The 21973-nt window shown below is 35.3% G+C and overlaps 1 protein-coding gene across 1 annotated transcript; it reads left to right on the forward strand.

Annotated features, from left to right (window-relative positions):
- Window positions 1-273: 273 nt before the first annotated feature.
- On the forward strand, window positions 274-9371 carry LOC137386957 (eukaryotic translation initiation factor 1b-like). The gene is made up of 4 exons (XM_068073204.1): window positions 274-452; window positions 7174-7334; window positions 7788-7919; window positions 9198-9371. Exons 1-4 carry the CDS (start codon window positions 422-424, stop codon window positions 9210-9212), a joined length of 339 nt encoding a protein of 112 aa, XP_067929305.1. The 5' UTR covers window positions 274-421; the 3' UTR covers window positions 9213-9371.
- Window positions 9372-21973: the final 12602 nt, after the last annotated feature.

The raw sequence follows: 21973 nt of genomic DNA on the forward strand, positions 1-21973 counted from the left end.
TAATTAGATGGCCTTTGAATTCATCAGGCGTTGACACAAATTAACCTGATAGGTAGTATCAGTATGTTGTACTCAACGAAATTTCTATTATCTTGGAGTTGTTTACTCAATATTTTATTTGTTGAGCGTCATATTACTTTTTTACTGTATATTAAAGTTTGTTATTGTATTACAATTTTTAAACAAACAATTTTTCGTGTTAATCAAACATTGTGTGTTGTAAATGTAGATGGGTGTGTCATAGCCATTGCATTGTGTGTTGTAAATGTAGATGGGTGTATCACAGCCATTGAACGTTAGTTCCCATTGTCTAAAGCATCCTTAAAACACGCTTTCGTGAAGAATTGGAGCAATTTATTTACTTTACAAACCTATTCGAGTATTAAATTTTACTTCGACAAAGCAAGCATCAATCATTTCTATGTCAGATATCCAGAATCTTACCACATTCGGTATATTTATAACATATTCCATTTTAGTTAGTTGTCAATGGCTATTTCGTCGAACGATTTATTTAGTCGCCAGCTGATAATTCTCTTTTCATTGCGTATAACGGTGGAAACATTTATTATTAAGTATACGTGTACATGTTATATAGATGGTGTATGAGAACTAGTGAGTGTTTGGTGTTTTCCTTGCATATTTTATCGTCAAGGACGTGTCACTTTCCGTGTTCAGTACCGAACAGCTTCACTCTTGTCGCTCAAAGTTGGTAGTAATATATTTCAGGATTGTAGCTTATTATTGCGTCAAGAGCCATTTAAATTCTATTAAATCATAATGTTTATTTTGGATGTCGTACGTATTCAATACTTCAATACAGCATGTTCACGCGTAAAATCGGAAAGATAAACGTTGTAGTAGTATTTCAGTTTTTCCATAATTGTATTCACATACGTTAATGCTGTTGTGATTTGTACTGAATACTAAATATGTTCAACTGTTACATATTTGACGCCTGTATCTTTTATGACATTTCATTGATAACGTAGACCATGTATGCATACAATATATATGTAGATCTTAATCTATGCAAGATACGATAATTAAGTATTTAATACAGTCAACTATTTATTGGACTGTTCTAGAATTAAATTTTTTTTTTTATACGAGATACGTTTAGAGCTTTTGTTTGATGCTACGCCCAAAATAATTTTCAACTATGATATCTCAAGTTTCTCGAAATGTTTCAGTTTGGTAAATCAGTAGATTGTTATACAGCTTGCCTTCACAAGCTTGGATCCTCCAGTGTTTGTTTAAAATTAAAATATGTTTCATACATTATTTTTAGTTTTAAAATTGTGGATCACAGGAAGACCACTGCAGGTGGTAGCAGTGGGCCAAAAGAAAAGGTCATGCTTTTTTTGGAATTGGACTTTAACCCTTTGACAGGGGAAACGACCAGAATGTCGTTTACCGGTTGCGTGGGGAAACGACATTTATGTCTATTTCGGTAGACGTTTATAAAGCTGTCGTCTAGTAACGTTAAACAAAGGATATGAACACTAGTAAGTTTTAAATATCAACAAGCTATCAGTCGATGATTTACAATATGAAACGATTATCTGAGAGGCGTTGCTTTGTGCTAAAAGCTAAACAAATCGCGATTCCTTGGAAAAGATTAAAAGTTGGAAAAACCAGTCAACATCGGCTCGACTTTCAAAACGGTAAAATAAAAGATTATTTTATCCTGCGATCGTTAGTGATTTTTTGTCTGATCAGAATAAAATTAATTCAAATGATAGAAGTGATGTAAACTTTTTTGGACTTTTAATATACTTGGAATATGCAGAGAAAACGATCGTTATGGTGGCTCGCACGGCTACGTTATAGCGTTTGACTCTACCGAAAAAGATGCTTTCAAGCATTTCATACAGGGACAATTGCACATGGTTGTAATTTTTTTTGAGTAGTAGATATGTGAATGAATGTATATGTACAGAAAATTTTGTTCATTGAACTAAATTTAAGATTTGAGCTATGCATGTTCATAAAATATCGATTTTATTGAATTTTCGAAAATAAATTACACGAGTCTCGGTTGTTTTTGGGGGGCTTATACCTAGTCAAAGGGTTAAAACAACTTATTTGGATTTACCTTTAGGAAACCTATGAAGCCATCTGACAGTTATTTCGTGGAGTTATTTGAAGAAAAAGCGGCTGAAAATAACTGAAAGTGTTTTAGACGTGATGTAAAAAATTTAAATGATAAATTAAAAAATTTGTTACTTGAAGTTCAAGTTCATATAACGAAGTTCAGATATAAAATATAATATCATTTGTCCTATGTATTGCTAAGGCTACAACTCTGTTCACCTTTCATAATACGAAAAACCAAGCTATGTTAATGACCCCATTTTATTGATTATTCATTAATTTCTAGTTTCTGTTTATAACGCATATGTATATATTGAATAAGTTTTGGGCCAAGGCTTGAATTAAACAGAATACAATTTATTCTTATGTTACTATTCGTTTGAACTTGCTGAAAAATTTGGAAGCCGGCAAATTTTGTTTGTCGAGGCTTTACTGTTTTAGGTCTAATATTGCTTGAATCGTAACAACATTTCAGTAATTATCATTTCTGGGCCGACCAGATCGCGGTGGTTAATACCTGCATGCATTTATTATAGTGGTACGTGTGTGCGATAGTTGGGCATTTAAACTTTGTGCAGTAGCAAAAGTATAGTACAAATATGCTGCATGGCTGCGGCATGCTGACTACTATACTGCGAATGCAACTATATAGATATGTAGTAGTGCTGGGCATGAGTACTTCTTGGCCAACGGGTTTAGACTCCCCGCCCCCTTCTGTTCGGGTTTATCGAGTATCGGGTAGCTAGTAGTGCTAGGCTCGGGTATTTCTTTGCCTACGGGTTTTTCGGGTATCGGGTTTGTTGATATGGATTTTATGTTTAAATTTTCTAAACAGACATGTCTTCAAATTTACAAAGCAATTATATTTCTTTTCAATTTATTTATCATTTTTCACAGTTTTTATCGACTGACATTCGTACTCGCAGCGTTAACAGGCGGATTGTTAAACAGTCAAGATTGTCTGGGGCCACAGGGTATTTTCTTGTCAACAGGTGGCAGAAGATATGGTCTATGGTAGCTTAATACTTACGTATGTTCTATGTACCTCTCTGACTTTTTGTAGATGGTGCTCCAAATCTCATAAAAAACTTTACATACATTATCGGCTTTTTCCGTTAGTAAGGCTTGTTGGCTTAGTAAAACTTGGTTATAATGAATTACGTAATCCTCAATAGCTAGCTGTGGTAATCAATTTAAACAGAGTTATTAAATTTTCACTGCTACTACCAACGCTGATGGCAGTTTCTAACAAGGCGATAGCGGAAACAGACTAAGGACCTATGTGTTATCGGTGAAAGCGAACACGCGCCGTATTAAAAAAGGCATAGATTTGTTTACGAAGCCGATTTGGCTAATTGCGCCAATAAAATTTCATTTATGTATTTCTACTCACCTTTTAATGACAAGTAATCACCGCTTGACTACAAGATCTCTGGTAGGTATGGTAAATAAGGTATGAGATGCTTTATTCTATCTATTAAATTAACGACTTACGGTTATAACCCATTGTCATGCCTCCTTAGCAAAAATAACACAAAAATGCCCTGTGGCCCAGACTAAGAGCGCAGGGCGCAATAGACCGAGTTTTTGTTCACAGTACCCGACGGATCCGTGTACCAAAACCCGAACTCGAAAGTCAAAACCCGGAAGGCCGGAATACCCGAAATCTCTATTACCAGATACTCGAGAGAAGATACACCCGCGAGTTCAACGAGTATAACTACCCGTGCCCAGCACTAATATGTAGGCCAAAGTTTACTGCAACTGCCATGTATTTTATACTGGGGCATCAGCGAGTTCTTATAAATGCGCAATTATGATGTCTTTGTAACGGTCGCAACCATGGTACTCCTAGGAAATGCTTGTGTTGTACAGGGATTTTCATGTAAGCATATTAATAGTTAGTTGTTTTTGTTATTTGAAATGATTTCTTGATTAGCTAACCATTGCTATTAATGCTATTTACGCTAGTAATGCTATTCATGACACCTATTTACCAAAACTACTGGCCACACCTATTCACCACCGCCTATTCACCACAGCTATTGGTGCTGTTCGAAATATTTTCTGGAGTAGAATAGGTAGTACTCTTTGCATCCAACAGAAATCCTATTGTTTTAATTACCTACAGCCAGTACCTTAACAATTACCATAATAATATGCTTGGGATTGAATTCATGCCCGCCATCTAGTGGGCACAATATTGAGTTCAATGCACAGCTACTATACAACACCTAATTCACACACCTAAAATGAGCCTTAGTAATTCTGTAAATCGTCAAGATTTTTAATTGTTAAATCTGCTTCATGGTAATGGCAGTGCACTGAATTTCAAAAGGGCACTGATTTTACCAAAATATTTTTTCAATTCATGATGGAGAGAAAAATTTGAGTTAGTTGAAGAGTAGCATCATTATTTTAATTTGTGTTACTCGGACTACCGGTATATTTTTTGCTTTTTAATAACGCGTGTGTGCAGATGAGGTATGGTAACACACAAGGAACATATTTTGTAACATTGCAACGCTGTAGTTTGCACACGTAACAGGCCAGTGAGCTACGTCTAGGTTAGCAGCTATTGTATTATACTTAGCTCAGTCTAATTGCTTGATGCATAAATAATTTTGCATTTATATTAATATCAATTTTGTAGCGATATCCCACAAGCATAGTTAGGTAATTGCAGATTGTTTGAACTATAACATATTAGTCTTGTTGCAGATTAACAAAGTTAGGCTTGGTCAATTACTTCCAACTTTCTATTTCGTGTTGACGTAGTGTATATATATATAGTACTCCTGATCCATAATTATGTACTTATAAAAATCTTTAGATATGTCATTATCGACCCAGCTTAAGATGTATCTCATAACTCTGTGCGCTATTTTTGCCACAAACAGTCGTTTTTTCCCTCGAGTTATTGTTAACCTGTATTAGTTTAGACTAGCTGTGAGCTTGGCCTTTTATCAACACGGGACTAGCATTCGTTTGATATTGTTCTAGCTATCATCATTTGTACTGGAAAAGATTATTTAGACATTTTTTTGTGTTAGGGTGAAGTAATGATCTGCTTAGTGGTTGTAGCAGTTTTTAGCGCATCAGGAACTGGTCTTATTCTAATTCATTTGTAAAACAGGATGCAGTGCTTGGATGGTTTTCTGATGTGACATTGAGAACATAACTCTGCGCTGGTTGAGCCAATTTAGTGGCTAGCACTCAAACATAGATTAGCTGTTCCAGGGTGAGCAAACATGTGTTTTACTTCCTAGACACAAGAGGCTTAAGACTCAGCATTGTCTCTATTCAAAGTTTAGAGCAGTATGCACTCTAGCCATAATGTATCAACTTTTAGTCATTTTTTGTGACTATTGCTTCGTGAATGAGCAGTCGACTTATCTACACTCACACTTGACATTTAGAGTAAAACATGCATTGTTACTTATTAACGCATTCTAGCTTGTTTTCCATCAGAAAATAAGACCGGACTTCATCTGCTCTGGTTGATTCTCAACATTATGAAATCGTTTGCTATTTTAACAAGTTCAAATTGCAGTTTGGCTGATTGTTTGACGCCTTTTTGGTCTGCCGAAAATAAAGCTTTTGTAGATTATTAGTTAGTGTGCATGAAGCTTGACATGCAGGAAGAAAGCCAGCTAACTCGGATAGTTTGCGTTGACATTTGAAAACTGTAATAGTCTATTTTTCACCAATGTTCATATTCTTTTTAAAAATGTAATTTAAAAACAAAAACGTGTTTTATTGGGTTGTGTGAGTTCAGTTTCACCAGAAAGTGCATACTTTGGGAATCGTTTGCGACATCCACTTTCGTATATATTCAATCATTAAAGGTGGACTTGCAACAAAATTCACATTGCAGTTATTTGATATCAAAAGATTCATCATGTCTTACTCTGTTGTGTTGTAGGTGCAAAATATGTGGAAATGTGATAACAAGCTCTTAAAAGCTCAAAAAGGAACAGTTAATCGCAGCCATCACAAAACCGCCGTAGATTAGAATCTCTTTCCAAAACAGCTCAAATGGGACGTAGTTGTACAAGATGACTTCGGTTTACACTTTCAGGCAACCTCATTCGTCGAAATATTTTCACAAATATACTTTACGCATTCAATAAAACCATATCTATTGTTCTTACGCGTCTATTTTATCGTCATTGTAATGCTGTCACGTTCAGCACTGATATCTTATAACATACCGTGGAAATTCTTTTAATTTTTCAACCTTAGCTCGAGGGAGTGCATATCATTGTCTGATAAACATGATGAGCCTGTTGGTCACCTGTGATAATCGAAAAATGCTGCAGAAATGTTTCGCGAAGTATGGGTCACATGATCAGATCACGACGAGATGATTAGACCAAGCCAAAACAAAACTGTAAAGTAGCGAGCATCTATATTTGATACGGGCTTCAGTAAAACCCGAAGTGTTTGTCATAAACTAGTGCTACGAGAAGTTTTATATTGAGCCTTTTATTGGCCCTTCAATTTACGAGAGAACATTACGTGACAATACAATATCCAAATGGAATGACTACGTCAGAGAAATAATCTGATTCCGATCTACGGGGGTTTCGTGATAGCTGCGATCAACTGTTCGTTTGGAGCTTTTAAGAGCTTGTAATCTCATTTTTACATATCTTGCACCTACAACACAGCAGAGTAAGACATGGTGAATCTTTTGATACCAAATAACTGTAATATGAATTTTGTTGCAAGTAAACCTTTGTTTTTACTTTTTGCTTGCTAAAACTTTTTTCCCCGAAAGATATAATCTTCGAAGGTCCCATTTCTAGAATCTTTTGTCTGTTGCAATAAGTGAATTTTTTGTCTGCGGCAATATGGTGCCAACAGTGCGGGCTCTTTCAACTACATCCTGATGCTAATATTAGGATGCTAATAATACCTGATTATATAAGCTTATCGCCTAATGAAAACATCAAACTCGTTTTGCTGAATTGGTAAGCCATTGGACCGGTGAACTAGAGGTTCCGAGATGAAATCTTCTGTGATACGAATTTTTTATTCCAAAATTTTAATTGTTGTATGATCACATTCCAGATCCATTTGCCGATGCTACCAAAGATGATAAAGGTGGTGCACACGGGGAAAACTTCATCCATATAAGAATTCAACAACGAAATGGTCGAAAGACATTGACCACCGTTCAGGGCATTTCCAGTCAGTACGACCTGAAGAAGATCGTAAAAGCGTGTAAAAAGGTTTTCTTTACAATTATCATTACATCTAATATTCGCAGTAATTTTGGTTTGTTAGCTGCAATTGTGGCTGTTATAATAGACCAATGTAATGTTTCTATACCCATTTCAGTTTGTAAATGACCCTGTTGAATGAGAAAGTGTCATTAATACGTGAGAACCGTTTCCATCACTACATATGATTGGTAGAATTTTGTATCTCAATCCTTTATTACAAAAGAGCATCATCACATGCCTGTGCATCGATAGGTCTTACTTCCCTGGAATAAATGCTCTGTAAACAGTACTTGTGAAATGTACATTGTTGTAATAAAAGCATTAAGTTGCAGTTCAATGGCCACCTATTTTGTAGTTATGTGCCTTACAGTTGGGAGTCCTAAATAAAATATTTGGCTTGGTCCAATTAGTACATGCATAGGACAGGATGTTATAATATTATTGACTGATGGATTTCAGGAGTTCGCATGCAATGGTACTGTTGTCGAGCACCCTGAATGGGGTGAGGTGATTCAGCTGCAGGGTGACCAGAGAAATAGTATCAAAGAATTTCTGATGAAGATGAAACTCGCTGATGAAAACCAGCTAAAGGTTCAGTATTTGTTTCATCATGACCGCAGTAGTATATATTATGTTGAAACTGATCAAATAAATTACTTTAACTCTGCAAATTGTGTTAGCACGAGCTCGGGTTATCTGATTAATAGAAATTGTATTATTTTGTTAAACCTCCGATGCTAGGTAAAGGTATTTCATTGAGAGGCAGTGATCTGACAAACTAGCTTCCTGGTCTTTAATCTTTTGGAATGTTATGCTATCTTTTAAAGTATATCATGGGTAACCTAATGCAATGAGGAAAAGGAAATCAAGCTATTTAATGTGCATACACCTTACATAATCGAACAGTTGTCGAAAAAATTCGCATTTCTATCAAATAGTTTATTCTAAATGGATGTGAGGTATGTTTTTTGTAATAAATACAGATAACTCCAAAATTCTTGATAAGTCGCAAACCGCTTTCATCTTATTAGGAAAACAGTTGTCATGACAAATTGGGAAGTTGGTATTAGTTTATATTAAAACTTTTTTTTTTAACGCTCAATAGATTTTGCGGATGAAGTTTTCACTGAACTCCAATCAAGATAAAAACATTCACAATATGCTAAGATTTGGTTTAATTGCTTACTAAGCTATTTGAATAAAAACTCCTCTCAGCCAATCATGAAGAATCATGACATGTTTGCCTTAGCCAAATGCTAGAAGTTTTACAAACTGCTCGCAACGAATGACATGTTTTTATTATTTTTATTTACTGCTGGTACTAAAATAGTTTCATGATACTAAAACTAGATCTTCATGACCTGCATACAAAACAGTCTAGCAAAGTGCTTGCGCAGCTTTTATAATTGCTATGAGGTTATTTTCCTGTAACGTTGCTATTTCATTATCACTTTCGTCTATTCTGTCCTGATACAAAGACATCAGATTTCTGGCTGCAGGGGTCTTTTTGCTGCTGTTGTATACTGCCCCCCTGTGTGATGTCAAAAGCCTTGCGGCATCTTTATCATGAGCCTACTATGTATTGATCATATAGTTGCTTCATTTGTTTATGTAACACCTCCCATCTCCGAAAGCGGTTTAAAACATGTCATTATAGTCAGGACAAATGCAAGGGAGAGATGATGTTAAAAAAAGTTTGAGTTGCGCATAAATGATGTATTTTTGTAGCATCCTTAGGAATTTTCATTGAAGCGCTTTTGCATTGCAAGAGGTGAAATGTCATGCATACACATTTCTAGGTGGTCTTTTCTACATGGTAAGATGTCATTATTGGTTTCCAAAAGGCTAAATTGGTATTTTCGGTTGTAGGTTCACGGGTTCTAGGTGCGCCTATCTTCTGCTGCTGCTGCTTTATCGACCGTGTATCACCTCTTCTGACAAGCCCTGTAGGACTGCTATTTACTTTATTTCTGTACATTGTTAAAATTAATAAATGTTTATAGAATGTTTCAAATGTCAAATAAATGTATGTTCATACCCTAAGATACGCATAGCTTTTTGGTTTAAATCTGTTTGACACAGCAATAAGCATTCACTAGAATATCTCACGAAAATTATATAATGTGACTTATTTGCATGTTGTGTAATACACAAATCGATTTAGTCATCGACACGATGACAACAGATGTTTCCAAATTCTAAAGAATGCTCTAGAGCAAATATCATTGCCTTGTTTGATTTCCTAAATTGAAAATTAATGTAGAGTTGATGTCACTCTTCACATACAGCCAATAAATAACCTGACTAGGATGCACCATTGTACGGGGCATACCAAGCTAGAAATCAAGATTTAAAAAGTTGTACAGAAACCTCAAAGCAAGCCTGTACTGCTACGTGTTGCCATGCAAATGAGCAAGTTTCCATACAGTAAATAGGAGTTGTGTGTTCTTGCATCAACAGAAGACAACTTCTATTTTTTCTGTAGCACAATCAAAAGTGCTCACACTTGTTTTACTGCAGTTGAGGCTTTCACCATTTCTAGATAAGATTCATACTTTCAGGTTTATGCAAAAACTCTTGCTGGTGTGAGGGCAAATAACTGGCGTAAGAGAGAAGAGCTCTGATGTTCAAGTCAATGCTCACTGAGCATGTAGCTTGTTTAGCTCATAAGTCAAAAGAGAGTTCACAAGAACTTGCACACTGTAATTTTAGCTATTTTAACAATTTTAGGCTGTCTGGCTTAAAAAGGTTGCTGATTATCTTAAAACCTACAAAGGATACTTCAAACTTTTTAAAGGACAAGGACTTTCAAACTCACTGGGATAGACAATTGCTAATTAAATAACCGAAATAGTCTGTGATAAATAGTTAATTCTACTTTTAACTATCTGAAGATGTCATCTCAGAAAACATCTAACATGTTCCTTATCTCTTCTATTCTTTCCCTCTTTGAAGTGCTTGATGATGAAGTTTACCAGAAATGTGCCTACTTTTTGTTGGTCCTTGAAGCATGGTAACATGTCTATTCTTGCCTGTGTTAAGGTACTTGAAATAATGGAGTCTGGTAACAGGTTCTACAATTCTACTTTCTCTAGATACTATCTCTTTGACAATGCTACAAAAGTCGATTGTAAATGCAGCTGATGTGTTTTAACCTTAGTTCATTGCACAGAAACTGACTGTCGGGCATTTTTAGATAAATATTTATGCACAAGTCATGACTTTAGGGCTTTTATAAAACACACAATATTTTGTTGGTTACAAAATTGTATATTTACTCTTAAGCTGTAAGCCTTGCTAGAAAGCTACATCTGGATTTATCATCTTACCTAGAAAGATTGTCGTGTAACCCTTTTGTGCTTGCTCAATGTGTCTATCAGCGGTATTTTATGACTGGTTTGAATTTTGTTGAGCTCTAAGGTTGTCTCGGGTATATTAATTTCTATCAGGGAATTTAGGATTCCGATATTGTTTTGGTGCCGTGAATTTCCGTAACATATCTGCTTCTAATGTAGCAATCTAAAAGTTATTGAATAGGATGGAATGGACAACATTCTGGTGTGACATTATGTGACTGTAGTTAATCCACAAGTCGTTTCTAGAGAGATCCTCTAGGATTAATCTTGGCGTTGACTGTTCGAGTCTTTAGAACCTCGATGAAACCATCTTCTATTCATTTGGCTCTCGGTCCTTCCTCGGTCCACAGTTGAGTGAGTGCAGAGCATTGTGTTTCAAGCTCACATCGGTGTAGGTTTTGAGTAGTCCATGTTTCTTGGATTTGTTTTCAGTGAGATACGCCAGTGAAAGTAAGATAACATCATCTTGGTGTGTATTTGGCATTCAAGTTTAAAAACGTCGTAGATTTCTCTAAAGATCTTTCTGCAAGACTTTTTCATACGATCATTCTTAGATCATTCATCCACAGCAACCTACATCTTGCTGATTTCTTCTTTCCTAGTAGATTAAGATATCTATGTTGCTGACCATGAATTTTTGCTTTTTAGTTTGCTCCTTTCCTAGAGATGGTGTCTGCGTGGTAAAATCACAGAATTTTTATGTTATTGCGTGTTGTCGACTCTTAATGTGTTGGAAAGAGTCTGTGGTCCAATTTTTCCCAATTAGTCTGCGATATTAAGTTGCTACCTGATCTAATCTCTACTTTTAACACAATAGCTACATGTATTTTGTCTAGTCTGATTTTCAATTCAAATAGGAAAACTTAGAAAGTATTTTTTAGCAGCTTCACCCTTTTTAGATTGTGTTATTTACAGTCCTTTCTACTTTTTACATATTTTCTAGTTTTTGGCATTAGTTTGAGATTCCCTCTTCTGATGACTTACTGTCTCTAAAGATCTATTGATCATGCAGTAATTTCTGCCAGTATTATGTGTGAGGATGATTGGCTTTTCTACATCTGTAACAAAAGGTTTGTCTAGTACTTTTTTCAAGATTCTGGAAATCCGAGGGTTGATCTGGACTGATCTAAGTAAATAGTAGGACTTGATGATGTTCCAATCACTATCTTCTCAGCGACTATTTAGTTACATAAGTCCTTAGCTACTTAGCTTCGATTTCCACAGCCACGTTGATACCTTTGATGAAAATTGATTGATTATCCTCCAGCTTGAACAAGGCATTCAGCATTCCTTCATTTTATACTGAGCAGATAAATTTTGCTTGTAAATCTTCATATTAGGTATTAGTGATTGAAAGAAAATCACAAGTTTTGGTATCCTGATGCATTCGTATGGCCAATTCTGAAATCATCTCACCTGATATCATGATGTTTTCATATGGCCAATGTTGAAACCATCTCACCTGATATCATGATGAATTCATATGGCCAATTCTGAAACCATCTCCCCTGATATCATGATGTATTCATATGGCCAATTCTAAAACCATCTTTTGCTTATAAATCTTCATATTAAGTATTCATGATTGAAAGAAAATCACAAGTTGTGGTATCCTGATGTATTCGTATTGCCAATTCTGAAACCATCTCACCAGTCTTTTTCTTCATGTTGCTCTAGAACTTGCCACACTCGTATGTAATGAAAGTTCTTGAACTGTATCCTGTTATTATAAAATTATTGATGCAATCCATAGTTATTTCATTGATATCAACATAAATTTGAGGACTTTTGTTAAATTGCTCCAATCATTTTACCTGTTTGCAGATTATCGTAAGACTGATTAGCCTAAAATTTGTGCAATTTTGGTCTGTTGTTTAAAGTTAGCTCTATTAAATGTCTTATACCTTGCATAGTAGTCAGTCCAAAGTTCTACACTAGTATCAAAGGCCATGAACTTGGTGCTAGATCCTGCAGTGTTTCAAAATTTGTATTATTTTCTAGCTTTCAACCTTTTACTGCACCAGTTGAGCCTCCATATACTGCAGCCGTTCATACTGTTGTTGAAGTTATTGTTGTTGCTATTGTTGTTATTCATTTATTTGTTTATTTGCCGATTTTATCAGCTTGTCTGTGGTTGACATGATGAAGCAGGTACAAACTCTTTTGGATTAGGCTGCTCTTAAAAAGTTCCAAAATTTAGTACAAATAGCAGGTAAATGAAAGAACAGTTCAGAATGAAGCTGTAGAGCAGATTTACACCATTTATGTCATGTCCGGAAAACCTGAAGAAAAAATGTGCTGCTACATACAATGAATAAAGCAGAATCTTTTAATAAGAAGCTATCAAATGCAAGCAGTAATAACCATAAGGGTGAGTTAATTGTAAGAGGAACTGTAATTGATCATCAGATTGTTGGACACTACAGCTCAGCCAGCTATGAATACCTTCAATCAGCTTTCTGAGTCTATCTTCATTCATATCGTTTAGGAGTTGACTCTGCGAAAATAAAGAATCGAGCAATCTTGGTGCGCACCAAGATTTTTCTCTACGACAGAGAGTTTCAAGTTGCGTTTTACACAATCAATTTTTTAACACACGACAAACATTTGTCAATCACACCGGTACAAAACTGAAGAACATAGACATGTTTGTAAGAGTTTATGAGGACATAATGACTTTTATACAGGAACGAAATACCGATGAGTTGGATGACTTCGTTAAAACAGTTTGTCAGGAAGCCATTTAAGGACTTAACAGCAGCTCATTGAATGTTGATAACTGCACACTAAGCAAGTCTTCTGCAAGAGGTCAATCTCTACACTGCATAACATCCGATTGTATTCTTACACATACATCATTTATTTTCACTTATCTTCACTCATCCTTATCAGAATTTATTTTCCCTATTATATACCAGAAGCACCAATCACTGTAAACCTGTAAGTTTAACATAAAGCATTGACAAGATAATAGATGTATGTAAAGATGCAGTCATGGAATTAAATGAGCATCATGCCATGAAGTGAGATAAGAGAGCTGCAAGTAATGACGGCTTGGAACATAATGCTTTTAGATTAGTGATCAAAAAGCAAGTCATGAACAACTGGTTGCTCTTTTTGGTCAGTTGAATAATAAACAATAAGGTCACACACGTATTTTGCGCAAGGTATATCAGCAGTTGAAGCCAACCAGCGTTAGTTAGTATTTACGCTGAATCAAATAATAATATTAATAATATATATAAAATAATAATATAATAACCTTAGAATACAAATTAAAAGTACTATCAGATAAAATCTCCAGCTTCTAAATTGAAATTACACACCTACAACTGTAGTGCAAGCATCAGAAGCTATGGGCCATAGTTCTTTAAAACCATCTTTTGCAAACCTCACCAAAGAACTGAGTTGCCAATGCTCAACTTTTGTACCTAGAAGAAAGCATATTATTCTATTTGAACAAAAAAAATATACGTGATAGTCATTTCTGTGTAGAAAGATGGTGATGTAGTGATAGTTGATGATGACATCAGAAGCGCTGTGGGAGGACTAGACAGAAAATATAACAATAGAGAATATTAGCAGAAATAGCACTCACTGTTGCGAGTATCTCTGTGTCCAATTTAGGGAGCAAGGAATGGTGGATAACACTTTAAACAAGTGGCCAACAGACTTGTTTGGCAAGTCAAACATTAGGAAGCCAACTCAACAGTTAAAAGCTAAAACCACAAGAGTAGTTCAAGGAGTGCCACTATTCATCAAAGTTTATCATATCGAGAAAGATCATGAATGTAGAGGATATTATGATACTTCAGTATCTAAAATATCCAGAGCAAGAAAATTAACGATAGCCATCAAAGTAACATTCAACTCACACGAAATGTCTGCAAAAGTTATCAAGATAAAGAGAGAACAAATGGTTTGACTTTTATCGTTGAAGAACATAATCAGCTTTCTGTCACTATATGCTACGAATGTTACCATTTTAAACATTTTGTTTTCTTCTGTCTAAATGATAGGACTTGTTACAACTGTTGTAAACTGTTTCATGTTGATGTATGCACAGATACTCCTTGATGTGTAAATTGTAAGAGGCAACTTAATTTGTTTTTTAGTTTTTAAAATATTACACAATGTTGTTGCTTTATGATTCAATGCTAATTCTGGCTAATGTCCGTCTGGTCATGCATGACTCAGTAATGATTACAATGAAAACTATTCTTACTCTAACGATATTTTTATCTATACTCTGCTATCTGTGTTTATTCACGATGTCAGGTTTCTCAATGGTAATCAATTTAACTAACCACAGCAACTACTGAAGAGTTAGGATGTTATGATGCTTACCAAATAACATCACAACTACCAAAAATAATTTGCTCACTGAACATTTTCATAGTATTGATGGATTTTATTGGCACACATGTCAAAGAGGTAATAAACAATTTGGTGGTGATGTTGCAATCTACTAATGAGATAATTACTCAGTTCTAAGCGGGGTGAATGCTCAAATAGATCTGTGTCAGCATTCCGATAGCTTTTACAACAGTTAAACCGCACACTAATTACACACTCAGTTTTATATTACTTTCCAGGTCCTAAAAACTTTGAACAAGATCAAACTATTGACCATAACATCTCAAGCATCTCAAAATGCCTCAATATGTTCTCAACATCTAAGCCATTTATAGCTGGAGATATTAATGATCTTGACGTAAGCATGAACACAAACATTCTCCCAGTAAAGCAGATATAGTCAGATTTTTAAAGCAGAGAGTCAGCAACAATAGAAAATAAAATGCTTTATCTTATTTCCACCATAATAGCAGAATACATAAAACCTGGTTGCTTTCTCCTACCATCTATTTTTGCTAATGACCACCTGGCAATAGATGTACCATCAACCAATCACTCTGCCCCTTCCAGATATGCTACAATCAGAAAACTTTTAGTTGCGCTAGTGTCTAAAATTGTTGTCACAAGTTAATTGTTATCTGTGAACAGTATTAAATTATATACAACCAATTCAGTAGATGCAAAAGTTAGTCTCCCACATAGAGAAAAGGCTAGTATCGTGGGCAGACATCGTACAAAACCAACAATCCAGCGCAACACGATCGACTATTAATTACCTTGCCACTTATTCACAAGCTATCAAGGGCTAAGGAAAGAGCGCGCAACAGCTTCTCTCAGAGATTTTAACAAGAAAAGTTATTTTTAAAGTACTTTCATGTAAGCTTAAGTAACACCTTGTTGAACAAACATCAGATAAAATTAGCAACACATAGAAACAAAAATTAGTAGAAACGTGTAAAACATTTAACAAAAAAAGCATAATGCACAGTCAGCACAAATGATGTTTATGGAGGGAATTTAGATGAGTTCTGCATAATTGGTAGAGCAGCTCAACTTATGTTACCTCACCGGTCACCGCACATTATATACCCACCTTTTGTGATTTGTGCAGTAAACCTGTTCCTGTAGTTGTTGATGTTCTCAGTGTTTATCAACTTTTGACCAAAATTGATACTTCAAGTCAAATATCAAAGAGGATTGCACTAGTTTAGCAAGTAAAAACGTCAAACGATGCTAATATTTTAACTGAATCAATGACAAACACCGTGAATACTATTTTTCAAAAAGATATATTTCTAACATTTCAGAAAAAAAGCTGAGGTGATATCAGTTAATAAAGGGAAATCACCATGAAGCTTCAAGCAATTAAGACCTATATTTCTTCTTTTCCATCTTGGAAAGATTCTTGAACCTATTATTTCCCAGCTTTTCATAGAAGTTCATCCTTCATTAGAAAACCAAATTGCTTATACCGTAAGCCTTAATACTACTACAAATGCTCTAGTCAAATTCCCATCTGTTATATGCTGCGATATTGATAGTGAAGACACATTGGTGATACAAGCTTTGTTAATAGATATCAGCAGAGCTTTTGATAGAATGTTGCCTCATGTAGTTATTAAAAGATTGCTCCCGCTTGGTGCAAAATCATTCCTGGTAAGGATTGTAAAAGGTTTCTTCGTAGACCATATGCGAAGAGTAAAATATGAAGGCTTCACCTCTTCGTTAGAACACTGCAAGTTTGGAGTCATCCAAGAAACCGTTTTGGGTCCTTTGTCATGAAATGCTTTTGTGCCTAAATTCAAGTGTGAAACATTAAGTATGCTGATAAAACTATCTTGTATGGCACTTTAAAACGATATGGAGTGTTGCTCACTGAATCAACCAAGATTACATAAAAAATATCGTTCATTTTTCAAAACCTACTACATAATGAGACAGAATATGCATCACTTTGGTTTAAACAGAACTCCATGTCTCTAAACACTGCCAAGTCACAAACCATCAATTTTACTCTCAGGAGAACCGGTATGCAGTCCCGCTATCACCATAAACAGCGTGCACCTAAACAATGGTCCACAAGCTTTTGGGCATACAAATAGAAAATCATTTACAGCTTTCAAGCCTTGTTGACGTTATTATCACAATAGACCACCCACCGCTACTACATGACATCAAAACTAGACCATCAACTTGATGTCGTATTCAGCTCATAAAATAAGTTGTAAAATAAAAATACCTGTCACTCTTTCACCAGAATCGTATATTGTCCATATTGTCTTTTGCTGTTACAAGCTGTTAACCTTTTGTATCAAATACTGATAAAGAAAAATATTAGCCATTTCCAAAATTATGCTTCATCGATGCTTGTAACTCCTCTTCCATTGCACATAAAAAGCTAGTTTGGCTGCAAACTGTAGCAAACATATCAATGAGTGCAATGAGCTTTTATGCAACATTATTAAATATAGATGTAAAATAAAAATATGTCTTCAATTTAGAATGAAATAAAAAATTGAATGCTGCAACAAATCACAAAGCACGATACAGGCTATAAATCATCGCAGGTTAATTGCAAGCAATAGATACTAACTGGTAGAGATATTTCTCGGTTTCTCGATGCATATTTATTAAGAGATCTTTGAGATATTAAAGGTAAGTTAGCATATTTATTGCATCCCAAAGGTTTAATATTGCTCCACCAGTAAAAGAGGGCAAAATATAGATGTCATAAAAAGGCTAAATTGATCTTTCCAAAATTCTGACCAGCCATGTGAAAAATACAAGGCCAGCCTCTATTTGAACGCCACCTCTAATTGCCCAACACTGTAATAGAAGAAAGGTTAAAAATTAGAGTGCTATAGCGTTCAATTAGAGGTTTTACGGTGTATCCCATTCTTGTCGCCATTGAAATTGTATTTTAACCTTCCTAGTATATTGCGCAGAAACAGACTGCAGCGCATATATTAGATGAAATACACTTATATACACAACACGACTGAAAGGCTTACATGTATACAAATCACAGAATATTTTATTAATAACAAACTAGCATCTTTATACTGTAAGCTTTGCTAAAAAGCTGGTCATGTAACAGCAAAGTTACATACATGTAACTAAGTTGTTGCATAACAGATTTAAATTAGTCATTAAAGCAATTTTGAGTTAACAGAATCTTAATAAATTTGTCGATCTGCTGCCATTTTGGAGGCTGGAATGGATTATAACATCCGATACTGTTTACCACTGACAGCTTCTGTTCACTCTGCACAGTTGTAGAATAACTTACTGCAATTATAAGAAAAACGTAGACGCAAATCTCTCTAAAGCGTATTCCTTATTGTGTCCCATCAACACTGTTAGTTTTAACCCTAATGTTATAGAGGTTGTGAGTTGACCCTACAGCGTCAACTCACGACCTCTTCTCTCTGCTATTTGAACCAAATGTGGATTAGGAGTGTCGCTAGAACAAGACATGGTTTAAAGAACAGAGATTTGAAAAAAGCTGAGTGAGAGAGCTTTCTATAATGGCTTTTTCATGCTACAGTTTTCACAGTAGAAATTATTGAAGCAACGTTTGATCATGTGGTAAAAATGTTAGTAACGTTCCTTATTTTATGTAAATCAAAGATGTTGTCAAACCTCATACTTTTACAGTGCATTGTTCAGCAATCGGCATAAAAAGAAAACTTCTGATAAAAAAGAACAGGCCAGAACCAACCATCAAGTCATTTATGCGTTGAAAGCCCATAATATTAATGCCTATTTTGAATGCAGGGCACAGTCTAAAATAAATTCAGATTTATTCCTAATGGACAATTGTAAGATATTTTCAAGCATGCAAAGATCTTACAGCTTTTCACACAGCAGTTAAAAGATTGAAAATGTTTTCTATTCATGTATTTAAAGTATTGTATAAACTAAATATAAGTTAATACTTTTTATTTTTATTACGTTAAAGAAAGTTGAATGCAAACAGCTAAAAATTTTAGCATTTAAAATGCTGTGAACTTCATACAGTGGAACTAACAAAAACAGTAACGATTACTATAGATAACAACTTCTGAAGATTATCCTGCTAAAGAAATTTAATTTATTTATGAAGCAATTATAAGTTGGGAACAATAAATATTGGTTATGTAACTGAATTCTGGTAGACAAAAAGTCATAAAAGAAAAAAGAAAATGTATGATGGTGAGTGAATTGTGCCCAAGCATTGATTTGGCTTCAACTGGACTCAGGGTGATTCTACCAACAATATTCTTGAAGAATGTTTAGTTTTGCTTTTTAGAGCTTATTGGATAATTGCTTTTTAGAGCTCATTAGATAATTTCTTTTAGAGCTCATTGGATAATTGCTTTTTAGTGCTCATTGTAGAGCTTTTTGCAGAGTCCCTTGCACTCATGACCTCTCAGAAATAGTTTCGTTATCAAACTGACATGAAGTTGCAACGGGCTCGTTTACTCATGCCTGCTGCCTTTGCTGACGCTGCGTCACCAGTCATATTGCTCTGCTGCTGTCTTCACGAGTCTGACCAATATCAATAATGTAGCCTTGCACTGGGTAACGAAGCCACTCTAGCTGAAGTTTTAAGTGTGACCGGAAGTCCTTGTAACACTCGGCTGATGAACTACGGTAACTCTTTCCTTGGTCCTGGGTGTACATATCCTAGGACCAGCAGTTTGACAGCTGGCCAAGATAAAGGGGGCAATGTCCAGTTTTAGTTCATAATCCTTTAGTTTATCAAAGTGTTTAACTCAACTCAACATGTGTTTTATTTCACATGTTACTTATGGAATGTGCCTTGATGGGTCTCTTTCTGCACAGCTGCTTTACACATTTGTAATTTACAACAGACCTACCGTATGTGGTAATATACTGTTTACTTAGTAACATATATGCTATATAAACTATTGTATCAAGAAATGGCTTGCAGCATCTGCTAGCTTCTGCTTGGAGGTAGACAAAACTGTTTCTATAGTAATCGTTAACCGATTGCAGTTCATTTTTCTGATATCATCGCTGTCGGATGCTAAGCAATCAGCCATATGATCACTATCACCTGCACACCAAGTCATCATTCCTATTTCTTCTGATGATAAATTTTGAGTTACCCGTTTAGCAATACCAGCCCAGCAGAAATCCAGAAATGAGTACTTTGCTTGCGTTCTTTACGGGGTCTGATGTATCTAGCCTCAGTTGTCTGCTATTTTTGTCTTTTCCCAGTTATCAAGATAGCCGTTTTCCATGCACGAGAGAACCTTTATTAGCTCTAGTACCCTGGTAGTAGCAATCGCCATGAAAAATCGTCAGCACAGAGAATAAGTAAATATGCACAATTATTCTGAAATTGGCTGTTGGAGTGGGAGGTAGCGTTGGGCTGGCAAGGTGAATGATGTGCACTCAAATTGTGTATGATGTAACCTGTTTTCTCAGCCTTCAATCGTTGCGATGAACGCACGCGGCTGGTATGCTGGAAGGTGGGCCAATACTTGCAGACCAGGTGTAAGATTGGTAGAGTGGTAAGCTGAATGTCTCGTGTTCGAATCCTGCATAATGCAATATTTTTATTACTGTCAGACAAACAAGTTCTCATTACAAAAAAATTATTAATTGTATTATCATGTATTTCAAAATTTGTGTTGTGTTTGTGTTGTGACCATCAAAATTGCAGTTCATCGCATGCATTAAAGATCCGGTTGGGCCATGCTGAACTAAAACAATTTGCTAGTACTATGTTGTTAAGGTGAGTGTTTTTATATAGGGTCACCAAATTTCAGGTCATTCGAAACATCAACTTTCTTGTAACTGGCTAAATTTAAGACTAGTCATTTGATGGGTATGTATACAAGTGTGCCTTATTATTCGCCCCAGTTGACTGACGGGTTTACAATTTTTATGAATTTTAAAAAAGTTTGTAGACTTGAAAAAAATTAATTATTCCAGAGATGCTTGGGTGAAATTCATCATTCAAGATCAAATCTCATCTTAGCTTTACTGAGCATTATTGGTGCTTGTGTGACTGCACCACAGAAACGTTTGGTACATACTGTTAGCATAAGATCCTAACTCTGAAAATATGTAAATTGCGATCGGGGGATGCATTTAGGAACTCAAACAGCATGTTGAAGACAATAATGAGCAAATCTTTTTATACCATCATCAAATGAAACCGCTGAAACTGAAGCTGTTTTTTCAGTCCTTACAACTACATTTTAAGCAGATTTAAATAAGTTGATTGAAATGATAAAAAATATAGTGATTCTAAAAACAAGTTTACTTAACAACATGATTTCTACAGATTGCTTTACCTGAACATAGCTCTACAAGTCTTTTTAGCGCAACAACAACAACAGTTCAACAAGTTTCAGACTGGCAATGAAGAACTGAGGTCTTGAGTCACTCTATAATATTTACGCCGGCTAAGTTATATTAATAATTTGATGTTAGGATAAGCTTGTTAATTTTGCTAGTATTATTGCCATCTTTACCGCCATAAACGCTGGATTCATCCGCACAAATCAACAACTAAAAATTTAAAAAAATTGCATCATATTGGGTTTGAACCTGTGACAATTGGAGTCACTACTGACCGCATTACCACATACATTAGTCATTCACTTTTCATGACACAGAATTGTTGAGCTTTATACTCATTGTTTTTGCTCTACTGGTACAGCTGAATGCCAGGGTACCAGTCAAACATAATAATCAATGACATTTTGTTCTACAGCGAAGGTTTTCAAAGACAACTCGCTGACTTTGGTTTTAAACTTTGCTCGAAATATACGCCGACCCGGACACAAACGGTTTCTCTGTTACAGGACAACAGGCTTTTTACGAGTAGATTACAAGTCGACGTTCTAGAAAATATTCTCTGGACGCCTTCCAAAGAAGAGACCTATCTGCCAATATTTAAGTCTCAAAATGACG

Source organism: Watersipora subatra, chromosome 2 (assembly GCF_963576615.1).
Source record: "Watersipora subatra chromosome 2, tzWatSuba1.1, whole genome shotgun sequence".
In the NCBI taxonomy this organism is placed as follows: domain Eukaryota; kingdom Metazoa; phylum Bryozoa; class Gymnolaemata; order Cheilostomatida; family Watersiporidae; genus Watersipora; species Watersipora subatra.

Coding starts and splice junctions, on each gene's coding strand:
- LOC137386957 (XM_068073204.1), top strand. CDS start 422: ATGTCAGATATCCAGAATCTTACCACATTCG. Junction 453..7,173: donor CCAGAATCTTACCACATTCG/GTATATTTATAA, acceptor ATCACATTCCAG/ATCCATTTGCCGATGCTACC. Junction 7,335..7,787: donor TCGTAAAAGCGTGTAAAAAG/GTTTTCTTTACA, acceptor GATGGATTTCAG/GAGTTCGCATGCAATGGTAC.